Genomic DNA, 16,404 nt, shown 5'->3' on the forward strand with positions numbered 1-16,404 from the left:
TTACCCTGGAAAGAAAGGGAAAGCAAAGTTGACTTAGAAGACATATCAGCATTCCAAGTTTTAAGCCATAAAGCTCTTCTAGCTAAAATAGCTAAAGACATATACCTGACATCAACCCTAATGATATCAAAGATGGCATCACAAATAAAGTTATTAGCATGTTGAAGAAGATTAACAATGCTATGAGTATTATGATCTGTTACTTGTTGTGCTAAAGCTTCCAACCAGAAAGTTGAAGCTGCAGCAACATCCGCCAAAGATATAGCAGGTCTAAGAAGATTACCTGAACATAAGTAAGCTTTTCTTAGAAAGGATTCAATTTTCCTATCTAAAGGATCCTTAAAGGAAGTACTATCTGCCGTAGGAATAGTAGTACGTTTAGCAAGAGTAGAGATAGCCCCATCAACCTTAGGGATTTTGTCCCAAAACTCTAATCTGTCAGATGGCACAGGATATAATTGCTTAAACCGTTTAGAAGGAGTAAATGGATTACCCAAATTATTCCATTCCCTGGAAATTACTTCAGAAATAGCATCAGGGACGGGAAAAACCTCCGGAATAACTACAGGAGGTTTAAAAACCGTATTCAAACGTTTAGATTTAGTATCAAGAGGACCAGATTCCTCTATTTCTAATGCAATTAAGACTTCTTTAAGTAAAGAACGAATAAATTCCATTTTAAATAAATATGAAGATTTATCAGTATCAACCTCTGAAACAGAATCCTCTGAACCAGAAAAATCATTATCAGAAGCAGAATCAGAATGATGATGTTCATTTAAAAATTCATCTGAAAAATGAGAAGTTTTAAAAGACCTTTACGTTTACTGGAAGGAGGAATAACAGACATAGCCTTCTTAATAGATTTAGAAACAAAATCTCTTATGTTAACAGGAACACCCTGAATATTAGATGTTGATGGAACAGCAACAAGTAATGGAACATTACTAAAGGAAATATTATCTGCATTAACAAGTTTGTCATGACATTCATTACAAACAACAGCTGGAGGAACAGATACCACAAGTTTACAGCAAATACACTTAACTTTGGTAGATCCAGCACCAGGCAGCAATTTTCCAGACATATCTTCTGATTCAGGGTCAATCTGAGACATCTTGCAATATGTAATAGAAAAAACAACATATAAAGCAAAATTGATCAAATTCCTTAAATGACAGTTTCAGGAATGGGAAAAAATGCCAATGAACAAGCTTCTAGCAACCAGAAGCAAATAAACAATGAGACTTAAATAATGTGGAGACAATAATGACGCCCATATTTTTTAGCGCCAAAAAAAGACACCCACATTATTTGGCGCCTAAATGCTTTAAGCGCCAAAAATGACGCCACATCCGGTGACGCCGACATTTTTGGAGCAAAAACGTCAAAAAAATGACGCAACTTCCGGCAACAAGTATGACGCCGGAAATGACAAAGAAAATTTTTGCGCCAAAAAAGTCAGCGCCAAAAATGATGCAATAAAAAGAAACATTTTCAGCCCCCGCGAGCCTAACAGCCCACAGGGAAAAAAGTCAAATTTTAAGGTAAGAAAAATTGATTATTCATATGCATTATCCCAAATAATGAAACTGACTGTCTGAAATAAGGATTATTGAACATCCTGAATCAAGGCAAATAAATGTTTAAACACATATATTTAGAACTTTATATAAAAGTGCCCAACCATAGCTTAGAGTGTCACAAAAATAAGACTTACTTACCCCAGGACACTCATCTACATGTAGTAGAAAGCCAAACCAGTACTGAAACAAGAATCAGTAGAGGTAATGGTATATACAAGAGTATATCGTCGATCTGAAAAGGGAGGTAAGAGATGAATCTCTACGACCAATAACAGAGAACCTATGAAATAGACCCCGTAGAAGGAGATCATTGAATTCAAATAGGCAATACTCTCTTCACATCCCTCTGACATTCATTGCACACTGAGAGGAAAACCGGGCTCCAGCCTGCTGCAAAGCGCATATCAACGAAGAATCTAGCACAAACTTACTTCACCACCTCCATGGGAGGCAAAGTTTGTAAAACTGATTTGTGGGTGTGGTGAGGGGTGTATTTATAGGCATTTTGAGGTTTGGGAAACTTTGCCCCTCCTGGTAGGAATGTATATCCCATACGTCACTAGCTCATGGACTCTTGCTAATTACATGAAAGAAAACAAGTGGCCTATGAATGTGTCTCATCTAAATCATTTTTTTTTGTCAACTTCCTTTGTCCATTCAAACTCTGTTTGCTCCATAGTCCTACAGTAATATGAATTGTCCTGTTGAAGAAGTAACATGTTTAGCTTACTAAAATTTGGCAATGAATTTTGCATTTTTTATCTGTCTGTAATTGGAAATTCTGATGTTTTAATATTGTCTGCAATTAAGAATTCTTGCCAAGTTTATGTATACGTATTACAATATTGTAAATGCCTATTATGTTATTTATAATGTTTATCTTAATATTTATAAAATGGTTACAAAAAATGGAAATGAAATCAGTTATTTTCTTAGTGATGGTAAATCTGAACGTTTAAAAAAACGCTAGGATTTACCATCACTAACAATAAACTGTAGTTAAATTAATCATTTAGTAAAAAAAGGGTGCTAAACTCACCCAGTCTATGCCGAGGCAGCTTGCTAATTTCAGAGCCTCCGGCCACCACAACACAGTGCTCTTCTTTAAATAAGGTGACATTTCCACCTCTAAACCAATAGCTATACTAGCATTCAGAACACTGTCAGATGACACGCACGGCTATTTTTTTAGAGGTGGAAACGTCACCTCATTAAGAGGAAAGCGCTGTGTGGTTGGCCGGAGGCTCTGAATTTTGCGAGCTGCAATGGCACAGACTTAGTGAGTTTATCACCAACTTTTTTTTTTTTTTTTTTTTTACTTTTTTTTTTTTTTGAGTGATGGTAAATCCTAGCGTGTGCTTTTTTGTTTTTGTTTAACGCTCAAATTTATTTTATAGTGTTAAGATAAACATAAATTAAATAGGCATTTACATTATTGTAATACGTATACGGATTTACCATCACTTTAAGCTCTCAGAACTTATTGTATAGCCATTGCATTGTACAGGCATGTGTATTCGGAGATTTCGGATGCCTCTGAATGTGGAAGAAGGCAGCCGCTCGCGGCTTTCAACTCTTTTCTGAGCCAGATTCTTGTGGAAGTACAACACACTAAGATCTGTGCAAATCCAGATCTTGGTGTGTTGCACTTTATCAAGCAGAAATTCAACTCCAAAAGGAGTTAAGTCACAAGTGTCTGCCGCATTTCACATTCAGTGGCATCTGAAACCTCTAAATGCACAGACCCTAATATCCATTGTTACCAATGTACCAGAGAGCTCTGGGTAGAATATGCAAATGTGTTACATATTCTACGGTACTGTGTTTAATTACAGCAATCCCCTTATGGGGTGGGTACAGCAAAATAAAAAACACTTCTGGAACGCCTTCTAGTGCTCATTAGCTCTCATTAGCAAAGATAGATTTGGTTTGTTGCTAAGTGAAGCTTATTTTTAGTGCAAAAGAAATAATTATTTAAGTTATGGTGTAGAGAAAAGCGTGAAATTTAAAATCCAGATTGCTGTGATTAAACACAGCACTAGAAGAAAAAAGCATGAGGTATTGTGTAGCTCGTTACCCAGAGTTCTCAGGTGTATGGGTAACAATTTATACAGAATACTTCTGGGTAAAAAGCAAGCGGGGATTCTTGCCTAGATGTGCTAACTGGCTATAAAATACTTTTTTGTGGCTCTTACTTTTGAAATTGAGGATTTTATTCTTTAGTGTTTGGTTATGGAAAATTGGGGAATGGTAAATAAAGGGATTATCTATCTTTTTAAACAATAATATTTTTGTTGTTTACTATCCCTTTTAACCCAACAATTGTGTGCTTTCCAATTCTAAAGACTAGAAGTACATAGTACAAATTTCAGAAGATTAACCCTGCAACATATCTGTCCCTAATTGGCCTCAGCAGAGGTTAGCTGATAACCTCAACTGCAAAACTATATATATTTTGGTGTATTGACAACACATATGTCTTCTAATTACAAGGTCCCTTAAAGTGCCACAAATTACCCAGGATCATTTGAAAGAGAATTGCCTATTTTTTTCAATTTAATATTAAAAGTATGTATATTTTTTGGGGTGGTGGGATCTCTAAGGGAATGGAACAGCTTATCAAAAAATTACATGGTTGCTTCAGAACATTTACTAAACCCTTTTCAAATACTTGTACTTCTAGGGAATTCTAAGAGAATTTCTTGAGTTTTAAAACAACTGCTAACAAAGGCATCCTATTTCATATTGATTTCATTACATTTTTTTCCTTCTTTTTGAAAAGCTCCACTAGTCTAGAAGAAAGTGTAAAATCCATGAGCCTGAGGCCAGAGGAGGATGACATTCCATGGAAAGACTTACGTGATAATCGGGACCTCACTGTCCTCTTTAATTGGGATCCAAAGGACAGGTGAATGTGAACATCAAGATCCTTTCTCGTTCCCAGCAAACGCCAACTGTTTTTTCCCCCCCAGATATATAGATATATATTATATGACTGCAGTTTTATAATAGAATCTGTTGATGACACACCTATCTACAATACCAAGTGCATGCTAAAGTGGTTTACTTAGTGCTAATTAGTAGACATTTCTTTTCAACTGTCGCTACAGGGCATCATTGTACAGTAACATTTTCTCAATTTCTTTCCAATGGCATGGAGAGTCCACGCATCCGTTCAATTACTGTTGGGAAATTCACCGCCTGGCCACCAGGAAGAGGCAAAGAACACCACAGCCAGAGCTTAACTGTCCTCCCATTACCCATACTCCCCCAGTCATTCTTTGCCTCTGTAACTAGGAGGAAGTGAAGATGGTGCCCTGAAGAAAATGTGAGGCCTTTAAGGGGTAGTTTCCCTTTCAAGATAGGACTGGGGTTAATGCCGTGTCTATGTAAACCTCTTAGTAAGAGTATTGTTAGTTGCTAGATGTTGCAGGGAACGTCTCTGTCCTCACTCTAGCAATCTTTGCGAACATCCTCAACTGGCAACCAGTGTTAAGCTTACACTGCTTTCCTTTCTAACTCAGGTCCCTGTCAGAAGTTTGGATGAAGCTGTCAGACCTGGAAGTGCTGTGACTGCTCCAGAGCAGGACCCTGTAGGGCAAGTCCTTTTTTACGTACTAAATCCTTTCCCTTGCGAGTAACAACTCAGGGAGAGAGGGACTGTTATAGGTGACGAACTAGCACCTCCATGTCCAACAGACACCTGCATTGCCCTCATAAAAGTGGTTAACTGTCGTTAGTAATATCCTCTCCTTGGGATATCATTTTATTTTAGAGCAGCCTGGAGCTCCACTTTGAATTTGAGGCACAATGCACATATTAATCCTGGAGGATTAATCTCTCTATGTGGCCCTGATCGTTTTCCTATGCCTGTACGTATCCCTATTCTGCAGCGGCTTCTTAGTTTAAATTAGATAACAGGAGGATACCGTGGGCTGGGTAGTAGTTTTTTTTTATCATATTTTGTTTATGTGGCGATAGCAATTTTTTTTTTTTTTACATTTTTAACTACATCTGTGGTGTTGCACATCTAAAAACTGCGCTTCCCGCCAAAGGCAGTGGTTGGCACCCTCCTTTTGCTTGTACCATGGGGGTCCTTATTTTAACTCTGGTGCGATGTCCTAGCGTCCCTGTCAATGTTTATTTCAGGGTAACTTTAAAACAATAGCATGAAAAATAAAAAGGACATTTTTATACACATTCCTTATGGGACTCCTTGATGTTTGCTGCCATCTACTGACAGTTAAATGTATTATACATCTGGTATATAAATGATGTCTTAGGATATTAATTTTCATGCTCATGTAAATTCTTTATTTGATGTAGGGTTTTAATTCCTCTTTGGGATATAAAATATATTGATATATGTTCATGCTAATATTTCACAACATAGTGTTCACTGTTTCTGCATTTTTTTGTATGATATAAATAATTTTTGCATATTTTATGTATATGTGGGCAATATTACAATCTCTCTCATAGTGAGGAGATTTCAGCTCTGTCTGTTACAGCAATCTGTTTGTATTATGTAAAATACATATTTTTCTTAGTGATTTTTAAGACACGATTATTTTCATACTCAAATATTTTTTTTTATGTATATGTGGGCAATATTACAATCTTTCTCATATTGAGCAGATTTACAATTCTGATATTTGCAACATCTATGTGTAGTATGTAAAATTCATATTTATCTTAGTGATTCTCTGAACACTAATATGATTAATTTTTTATGTATATATGTGAAATTTTACATTCTCTTTCATATTGAGGAGATTCACAACTCTGTTGCAGTATCTATTTATATTATGTAAAATTCATATTTATCTTAGTGTTTCTTTGACCACTAAGATGATTAATTTTATTTGTATATGTTTTATGAATATGTGTGCTATATTAAATCTCTTATAGTGAGGAGATTTACAACTTTGCTTATTGTAGCACCTATTGTATAAAGTGAAATACATATTTCTTTCTAATGACAGAGTCCACGGATCATCAGTAATTACTGTTGGGAATATCACTCCTGGCCAGCAGGAGGAGGCAAAGAGCACCACAGCAAAGCTGCTAAATATCACCTCCCTTCCCACAAACCCCAGTCATTCACTTTGCCTGCGTTGCAAGGAGGTGGTAAAGTTTTCGGTGTCTGATAAGTTCTACAATCAAATTTTTATTATTTCTCCAACATTGGTGTGTCCGGTCCACGGCGTCATCCTTACTTGTGGGATATTCTCCTCCCCAACAGGAAATGGCAAAGAGTCCCAGCAAAGCTGGTCACATGATCCCTCCTAGGCTCCGCCCACCCCAGTCATTCTCTTTGCCGTTGCACAGGCAACATCTCCACGGAGATGGTTAAGAGTTTTTTGGTGTTTAAATGTAGTTTTTATTCTTCTATCAAGTGTTTGTTATTTTAAAATAGTGCTGGTATGTACTATTTACTCTGAAACAGAAAAGGATGAAGATTTCTGTTTGTAAGAGGAAGATGATTTTAGCAGACAGTAACTAAAATCGATTGCTGTTTCCACATAGGACTGTTGAGATGAAGTAACTTCAGTTGGGGGAAACAGTTAGCAGACTTTTCTGCTTAAGGTATGACTAGCCAAATTTCTAACAAGACTGTGTAATGCTGGAAGGCTGTCATTTCCCCTCATGGGGACCGGTAAGCCATTTTCTTAGTCAAAAACAAACAGAATAAAGGGCTTATTATGGGCTAAAAAAAACTGGTAGACATTTTTATGGGCTAAATCGATTGCTTTATTTGTGCATATTATTCAAATTTAGGCTAACAATTGACATTTATAATCTTGGGGAACGTTTATAAAACGGCAGGCACTGTATTGGACACCTTTTTCAGTCAGGGGGCCTTTCTGGTCATAGACTGAGCCTCATTTTCGCGCCATTAATGCGCAGTTGTTTTTTGAGAGCAGGGCATGCAGATGCATGTGTGAGGATCTAAGAATCTCTGAAAAAGCTTTTAGAAGGCGTCATTTGGTATCGTATTCCCCTCAGGGCTTGGTTGGGTCTTAGCAAAGACTGTATCTGGGACTGTATAGGGGTTAAATTGAAAAACGGCTCCGGTTATTTTAAGGGTTAAAGCTCTGAAATTTGGTGTGCAATACTTTTAAGGCTTTAAGACACTGTGGTGAAAATTTGGTAATTTTTGAACAATTCCTTCATACTTTTTCACATATTCAGTAATAAAGTGTTTTCTGTTTGAAATTTAAAGTGACAGTAACGGTTTTATTTTAAAACGTTTTTTGTGCTTTGTTGATAAGTTTAAGCCTGTTTAACATGTCTGTACCTTCAGATAAGCTATGTTCTATATGTATGAAAGCCAATGTGTCTCCCCATTTAAATTTGTGATAATTGTGCCATAGCGTCCAAATAAAGTAAGGACAGTACTGCCACAAATAATGATATTGCCCAAGATGATTCCTCAAATGAGGGGAGTAAACATGATACTACATCATCTCCTACTGTGTCTACACCAGTTTTGCCCATGCAGGAGGCCCCTAGTACATCTAGTGCGCCAATACTTATTACCATGCAACAATTAACGGCTGTAATGGATAACTCCATAGCAAATCTTTTATCCAAAATGCCTACTTATCAGAGAAAGCGCAATTGCTCTGTTTTAAACACTGAAGAGCAAGAGGACGCTGATGATAATTGTTCTGTCATACCCTCACACCAATCTGAAGGGGCCATGAGGGAGGTTTTGTCTGAGGGAGAAATTTCAGATTCAGGAAAAATTTCTCATCAAGCTGAACCTGATGTTGTGACATTTAAATTTAAATTAGAACATCTCCACGCACTGCTTAAGGAGGTATTATCTACTCTGGATGATTGTGACAATTTGGTCATTCCAGAGAAATTATGCAAGATGGACAGGTTCCTAGAGGTTCCGGTGCCCCCCGACGCTTTTCCTATACCCAAGCGGGTGGCGGACATAGTAAATAAAGAGTGGGGAAAGCCCGGCATACCTTTTTGTTCCTCCCCCTATATTTAAGAAATTATTTCCTATGGTCGACCCCAGAAAGGACTTATGGCAGACAGTCCCCAAGGTCGAGGGGGCAGTTTCTACTCTAAACAAACGCACTACTATTCCTATCGAAGATAGTTGTGCTTTCAAAGATCCTATGGATAAAAAATTGGAGGGTTTGCTTAAAAAGATTTTTGTACAGCAAGGCTACCTTCTACAACCAATTTCATGCATTGTTCCTGTCACTACGGCAGCGTGGTTCTGGTTCGAGGAACTAGAAAAGTCGCTCAGTAGAGAAACTCCATATGAGGAGGTTATGGACAGAGTTCACGCACTTAAATTGGCTAACTCTTTTATTTTAGATGCCGCTTTGCAATTAGAAAAATTAGCTGCGAAAAATTCAGGGTTTGCTATCGTGGCGCGCAGAGCGCTTTGGCTAAAGTCTTGGTCAGCGGATGTGTCATCCAAGACAAAATTGCTTAACATTCCTTTCAAAGGTAAAACTTTATTTGGACCTGATTTGAAAGAGATTATTTCAGACATCACTGGGGGAAAGGGCCACGCCCTTCCACAGGATAGGTCTTTTAAGGCTAAAAATAAGCCTAATTTTCGTCCCTTTCGCAGAAATGGACCAGCCTCTAATTCTGCATCCTCTAAGCAAGAGGGTAATGCCTCACAACCCAAACCAGCCTGGAAACCAATGCAAGGCTGGAACAAGGGTAAGCAGGCCAAGAAGCCTGCCACTGCTAACAAAACAGCATGAAGGAGTAGCCCCCGATCCGGGACCGGATCTGGTGGGGGGCAGACTCTCTCTCTTTGCTCAGGCTTGGGCAAGAGATGTTCAGGATCCTTGGGCGCTAGAAATAGTTTCTCAAGGTTATCTCCTGGAATTCAAGCAACTACCCCCAAGGGGAAGGTTCCACAAGTCTCACTTATCCTCAAACCAAATAAAGAGACAGGCATTCTTACATTGTGTAGAAGACCTGTTAAAGATGGGAGTGATACACCCAGTTCCAATAAAGGAACAAGGAATGGGATTTTATTCCAATCTGTTCGTAGTTCCCAAAAAAGAGGGAACGTTCAGAACAATTCTTGATTTGAAGATCCTAAACAAATTTCTCAGGGTACCATCGGTCAAAATGGAAACTATTCGAACGATTCTACCCACCATCCAGGAAGGTCAATTTATGACTACCGTGGATCTAAAGGATGCGTACCTACATATCCCTATCCACAAGGAACATCATCAGTTCCTAAGGTTCGCTTTTCTGGACAAACATTACCAGTTTGTGGCTCTTCCATTCGGATTAGCCACTGCTCCAAGGATTTTCACAAAGGTGCTAGGGTCCCTTCTAGCGGTTCTAAGACCAAGGGGCATTGCAGTAGTACCTTACTTGGATGACATTCTAATACAAGCGTCGTCCCTGTCAAAGGCAAAGGCTCATACGGACATCGTTCTAGCCTTTCTCACATCTCACGGATGGAAGGTGAACAAAGAAAAGAGTTCTCTGTCCCCGTCAACAAGAGTTCCCTTCTTGGGAACAATAATAGATTCCTTAGAAATGAGGATTTTTCTGACAGAGGTCAGAAAATCAAAACTTCTAAGCTCTTGTCAAGTACTTCATTCTGTTCCTCGTCCTTCCATAGCGCAGTGCATGGAAGTAATAGGATTGATGGTTGCAACAATGGACATAGTTCCTTTTGCACGAATTCATCTAAGACCATTACAACTGTGCATGCTCAAACAGTGGAATGGGGATTATACAGACTTGTCTCCAATGATTCAAGTAGATCAAAAGACCAGAGATTCACTCCGTTGGTGGCTGACCCTGGACCATCTGTCCCAGGGAATGAGCTTCCGCAGGCCAGAGTGGGTCATTGTCACGACCGACGCCAGTCTAGTGGGCTGGGGTGCGGTCTGGGAATCCCTGAAAGCTCAGGGTCTATGGTCTCGGGAAGAGTCTCTTCTCCCGATAAACATTCTGGAACTGAGAGCGATATTCAATGCTCTCAGAGCTTGGCCTCAACTAGCAAAGGCCAAATTCATAAGGTTCCAATCAGACAACATGACGACTGTTGCTTATATCAATCATCAAGGGGGAACAAAGAGTTCCCTGGCGATGAAAGAAGTGACCAAAATAATTCAATGGGCGGAGGATCACTCCTGCCACTTGTCTGCGATCCACATCCCAGGAGTGGAAAATTGGGAAGCGGATTTTCTGAGTCGTCAGACATTCCATCCGGGGGAGTGGGAACTCCATCCGGAAATCTTTGCCCAAATAACTCAATTACGGGGCATTCCAGACATGGATCTGATGGCGTCTCGTCAGAACTTCAAGGTTCCTTGCTACGGGTCCAGATCCAGGGATCCCAAGGCGACTCTAGTAGATGCACTAGTAGCACCTTGGACTTTCAACCTAGCTTACGTATTCCCACCGTTTCCTCTCATTCCCAGGCTGGTAGCCAGGATCAATCAGGAGAGGGCCTCGGTGATCTTGATAGCTCCTGCATGGCCACGCAGGACTTGGTATGCAGACCTGGTGAATATGTCATCGGCTCCACCATGGAAGCTACCTTTGAGACAGGACCTTCTTGTTCAAGGTCCATTCGAACACCCAAATCTGGTCTCCCTCCAACTGACGGCTTGGAGATTGAACGCTTGATTCTATCAAAGCGTGGGTTTTCAGATTCGGTGATAGATACTCTGGTTCAGGCCAGAAAACCTGTAACTAGTAAAATTTACCATAAAATATGGAAAAAATATATCTGTTGGTGTGAATCCAAAGGATTCCCATGGAATAAGATAAAAATTCCTAAGATTCTCTCCTTTCTTCAAGAAGGTTTGGAGAAAGGTTTATCTGCAAGTTCTCTAAAGGGACAGATCTCTGCTTTATCTGTCTTACTACACAAAAGACTGGCAGCTGTGCCAGATGTTCAAGCATTTGTTCAGGCTCTGGTTAGGATCAAGCCTGTTTACAGACCTTTGACTCCTCCCTGGAGTCTAAATCTAGTTCTTTCAGTTCTTCAAGGGGTTCCGTTTGAATCCTTACATTCCGTAGATATTAAGTTACTATCTTGGAAAGTTTTGTTTTTGGTCGCAATTTCTTCTGCTAGAAGAGTTTCAGAGTTATCTGCTCTGCAGTGTTCTCCTCCTTATCTGGAGTTCCATGCAGATAAGGTGGTTTTTGCGTACTAAGCCTGGTTTTCTTCCTAAAGTTGTTTCTAACAAAAATATTAACCAGGAGATAGTTGTACCTTCTTTGTGTCCGAATCCAGTTTCAAAGAAGGAACGTTTGTTACACAATTTGGACGTTGTCCGTGCTCTAAAGTTCTATTTAGAGGCTACTAAAGCTTTCAGACAAACATCTTCCTTGTTTGTTGTTTGTTCTGGTAAAAGGAGAGGTCAAAAAGCGACTTCTACCTCTCTTTCCTTTTGGCTTAAAAGCATTATCCGTTTGGCTTATGAGACTGCCGGACGGCAGCCTCCTGAAAGAATCACAGCTCACTCCACTAGGGCTGTGGCTTCCACATGGGCCTTCAAGAACGAGGCTTCTGTTGACCAGATATGTAAGGCAGCGACTTGGTCTTCACTGCACACTTTTGCCAAATTTTACAAATTTGATACTTTTGCTTCTTCGGAGGCTATTTTTGGGAGAAAGGTTTAGCAAGCTGTGGTGCCTTCCGTTTAGGTGACCTGATTTGCTCCCTCCCTTCATCCGTGTCCTAAAGCTTTGGTATTGGTTCCCACAAGTAAGGATGACTCCGTGGACCGGACACACCAATGTTGGAGAAAACAGAATTTATGCTTACCTGATAAATTACTTTCTCCAACGGTGTGTCCGGTCCACGGCCCGCCCTGGTTTTTTAATCAGGTCTGATGAATTATTTTCTCTAACTACAGTCACCACGGTATCATATGGTTTCTCCTATATATATTTCCTCCTGTCCGTCGGTCGAATGACTGGGGTGGGCGGAGCCTAGGAGGGATCATGTGACCAGCTTTGCTGGGACTCTTTGCCATTTCCTGTTGGGGAGGATAATATCCCACAAGTAAGGATGACGCCGTGGACCGGACACACCGTTGGAGAAAGTAATTTATCAGGTAAGCATAAATTCTGTTTTTAAAAGCAGAGAAGTTTTGCTCTGATCTTTTTGGGGTCTACTCTGGTCCACGTCTCTTCATTAGGGCAGTGGTTTGCTTTTAAGCAATTGGGAACTTGTGAGGTACAATCCTCACTGCGCTTTCTCAATCATCTTTGCTGCCCTAATCTGAAAGCCTGAGTAAGTTAACTCGGTTCTTTCCTTTTAAACAGGTCCATGTGAGGAGAATCAACCTCTCAAACCAGATGAGCTGTCCTGCTGCCGGACAGACTGATTTTCAGGTAAGTGCCATGTTTAATTTTTTCTTTCAGGATAAGAAAAATTCTGGCACTTGAGCAGCTAGCTCCATTTTAAAAATAAAGGGGACATTTTATTGTAATCCTATTAAGGGTTAATAATGGCAGTTTGCAGGCACTATGGGACTTGGTGTTACGACTTTTGGTGGCTCAGTTTGTGTCCTTAGCTCCGGTTGTGATCCGGGTAGGACTTTTGTGTGTGATGTGTGTAATGTTTTGAGATACAGAATTTTTATTAGGGGAGAACGTTTCAGTGGAATTGTGCATCGGAACTTTTCTTCCGACTGCCGGGACGGCCCCAGATTAGAATAGGGATGGGTCCTTCCAGAGGAGGCAGTTGTTCGACGCGCTTTCCTTTCTCTCTTAGGAGAAAGTTTCAATGCTGTCAGTTCCGGGTTGTGGCGTAGTTGTCGGCTGCTCCGCTATCGTCGAGTTCAGTTGGTTCATCAGTAAAGCTACCGTTGAGTGGAGAAATTATTTCCAGGCAGCAGGACAGGTAGGCACCTCAGTAAAGTTGCTGAGGTGTAGAGGGTTGCCTGTGAAATTTGCAGTATATCGGCTACTTTCTTGAATTAAATATTTAAAGGCACAGTAACAATTTGTGTCCAGTTTAACTTTTATGTTAAAATAAAAGCTTTTTATTTTTATCCTTTGGGGTTTTTGTTTTTGTTACAAGATGGAGTAAGAGGCTTTGCAGATTGTTGCATGCAAGTTATGTTTTGATTCCCAGGTGGAACCAACAGTACCATTTTGCTCTTCTTGTATTGAGAGAACTTTGGGTTTATATAGAGAGAGACTTTTTGAACATGAGCCACTATTAGATAAGGCGGATGCTGTTCAGGGGTCTCCTGTACCAGATATGCCGCATCTGTCCCCCTAAGCGTCCCAATCTTTTTCAACACATGCAGTGCCCTGCATTTCCTCTCATAATCCAATAGGATTTTCTTTGCAAGACATTGCTACTCCGGTATCTTCTGTGGTATCTGAGGTGCTGTCTGCTTTTCCCAAACAGGACGTTTAAGAAATCAGCGAGTAAGGTTTCTGATCAGGTTGTGGCTAGCCAAGTTTCCCTTGCTCAAAAATCTGAGGAGGAAAACACTTCGGTGGCGTCTGAGGGTGAAATCTCAGATTCTGACAGTATAATTCTTGCTTCTGATGTTGAACTTGTAACCTTCAGGTTTAAGCTGGAACACCTCCGCCTGTTGCTTAAGGAGGTTTTAGTTACCTTGGACAATTCTGATACGACTGTCGTAGTCAATCCTAAGAAGTCTAGTAAACTAAACAAGTACTTTGATATTCCCTCCACGTTGGAGGTTTTCCCTGTACCAGACCGTGCTACAGAGATTATTGCACGGTAGTGGGAGAGGCCTGGAATTCCCTTTTCTCCATCTCCAATTTTCAAGAAAATGTTTTCAATAGATGATTCTTTTAAGGAGTCTTGGCAAATGGTCCCCAAGGTGGAAGGGGCAATTTCCACTTTGGCTAAGAGAACCACTATTCCCATAGAGAATAGCTGTTCCTTTAAGGATCCTATTGATGAGAAGTTGGAGGCATTGTTAAAGAAAATGTATGTTCACCAGGGTCTACAATGGCAGCCTGCGGTGTGCATTGCCACTGTCACCCGCACGGCAGCCTACTGGTTTGATGCTTTGTCTGATTCTATTCAGACAGATACTCCTCTTGAGGAGATCCAAGATAGGATTAAGGCTCTTAAGTTGACCAATTCCTTTATCACGGATGCTTCCTTACAAGTCATTAAGTTGGGAGCAAAAATATCTGGTTTATGTTTGAAATCCTGGTCTGCGGATGTTTCATCTAAGTCAGAACTTTTGGCGATCCCCTTTAAGGGTAAGACCTTGTTTGGACTGAGCTTGGCTGAAATAATTTCTGATATTACAGGAGGAAAAGGACATTTCCTCCCACAGGATAAGAGAAATTAACAGCGTGTAAGAGTAATTTTCGTTCCTTTCTAAACTTTAGAGGTAAACCTCCCCCCCCCTCTTCCAAACAGGAACAGTCCAAGTCTTCCTGGAAGCCCAATCAGTCTTGGAACAAGGGGAAGTAATCTAAGAAGCCTGCAAATGAATGAAGGGCCTGCCCCCAATTCGGGAGCGGATCTTGTAGGGGGCAGACTTTCTCACTTTGCTCAAGCCTGGGTTTGGGATATTCCGGATCCCTGGGCGGTAGATATCGTGCCCCAGGGGGTACAAACTAGAGTTCAAGGCCTCCCAGGGGCAGGTTCCTCGGGATCTTTCTGCCCTGGGAGTGATAGTTCCAGTTCCAATGCAGGAACAGGGTCTGGGATTCTACTCCAATCTGTTCGTGGTTCCCAAGAAAGATGGATCTTTCAGACCAATTTTAGACCTCAAAAGTCTAAACAAGTTTCTCAGAGTACCGTCCTTCAAGATGGAAACTATTCGTTCCATTCTTCCCTTGGTTCAAGAGGGTCAGTTCATGACAACCATAGACCTAAAGGATGCGTACCTTCATGTTCCCATCCACAGGGATCATCACAAGTTACTGAGGTTCGCTTTTCTAGACAAGCACTTCCAATTTGTGGCTCTTCCATTTGGCCCTGGCACAGCTCCCACACTTTTCTCAAAGGTCCTGGGGGCTCTGTTGGCTGTGCTCCGGTCTCGGGGCATTGCAGTGGCGCCATATCTGGACAACCTTCTTTTCAACAGGCAAACTCTCATATGGAGATATTGTCTCTTCTTCGCTCCCACTGATGGAAGGTGAATTTAGGAAAAAGTTTCTTGGTCCCAGCTACAAGGGTAGTGTTCTTGGGGACCATAATAGACTCCGTATCGATGAAAATATTTCTAACAGAGGTCAGAAAAACAAGGATCTTCGACTCTTGCCTTTCCCTTCAGTCCTCTCCTCGGCCGTCAGTGGCTCAATGTATGGAGGTAATTGGTCTGATGGTAGCTGCCATGGACATCATTCCTTTTGCTCGGTTCCATCTCAGACCTCTGCAGTCATGCATGCTCAGGCAATGGAACAGGGACTATGCAGATCTGTCTCCGCAAATAGAAATGGATCATGCAACAAGAAAATCTCTTCCGTGGGGGTTGTCACAGGAACATCTCTCCCAAGGAACCTGCTTCTGCAGACCTACTTTGGTGATTGTGACCATGGATGCCAGCCTGCTGGGATGGGGAGCAGTCTGTGGCTTGTTAAAGGCTCAGGGTCTATGGACTCGGGAGGAGTCAGTTCTCCCCATAAACATCCTAGAGCTGAGGGCAATCTTCAATGCTCTACTGGCCTGGCCTCAGCTTCAGCCCGGTTTATCAGGTTCAAGACGGACAACATAACTTCAGTGGCTTACGTCCACCATCAGGGAGGAACTCTGAGTTCCTTGGCCATGAAAGAGGTAGCCAAAATTATTCAGTGGGTGGAGACCCATAACTGCTGTCTATCTGCGATCCACATTCCAGGA

At 40.9% G+C, this 16,404-nt stretch overlaps 1 protein-coding gene across 1 annotated transcript in view; it reads left to right on the top strand.

Moving 5' to 3' along the window:
- Positions 1-16,404, top strand: part of NAA25 (N-alpha-acetyltransferase 25, NatB auxiliary subunit) — a 108,199-nt gene that overhangs the window by 51,612 nt on the left and 40,183 nt on the right. Inside the window, exon 17 of the mRNA XM_053701702.1 lies at positions 4,369-4,494. Coding sequence (XP_053557677.1) covers positions 4,369-4,494 — 126 coding nt within the window. The remainder of the gene's footprint in view (positions 1-4,368; positions 4,495-16,404) is intronic.

This window comes from Bombina bombina, chromosome 2 (genome assembly GCF_027579735.1).
Source record: "Bombina bombina isolate aBomBom1 chromosome 2, aBomBom1.pri, whole genome shotgun sequence".
Taxonomy (NCBI): domain Eukaryota; kingdom Metazoa; phylum Chordata; class Amphibia; order Anura; family Bombinatoridae; genus Bombina; species Bombina bombina.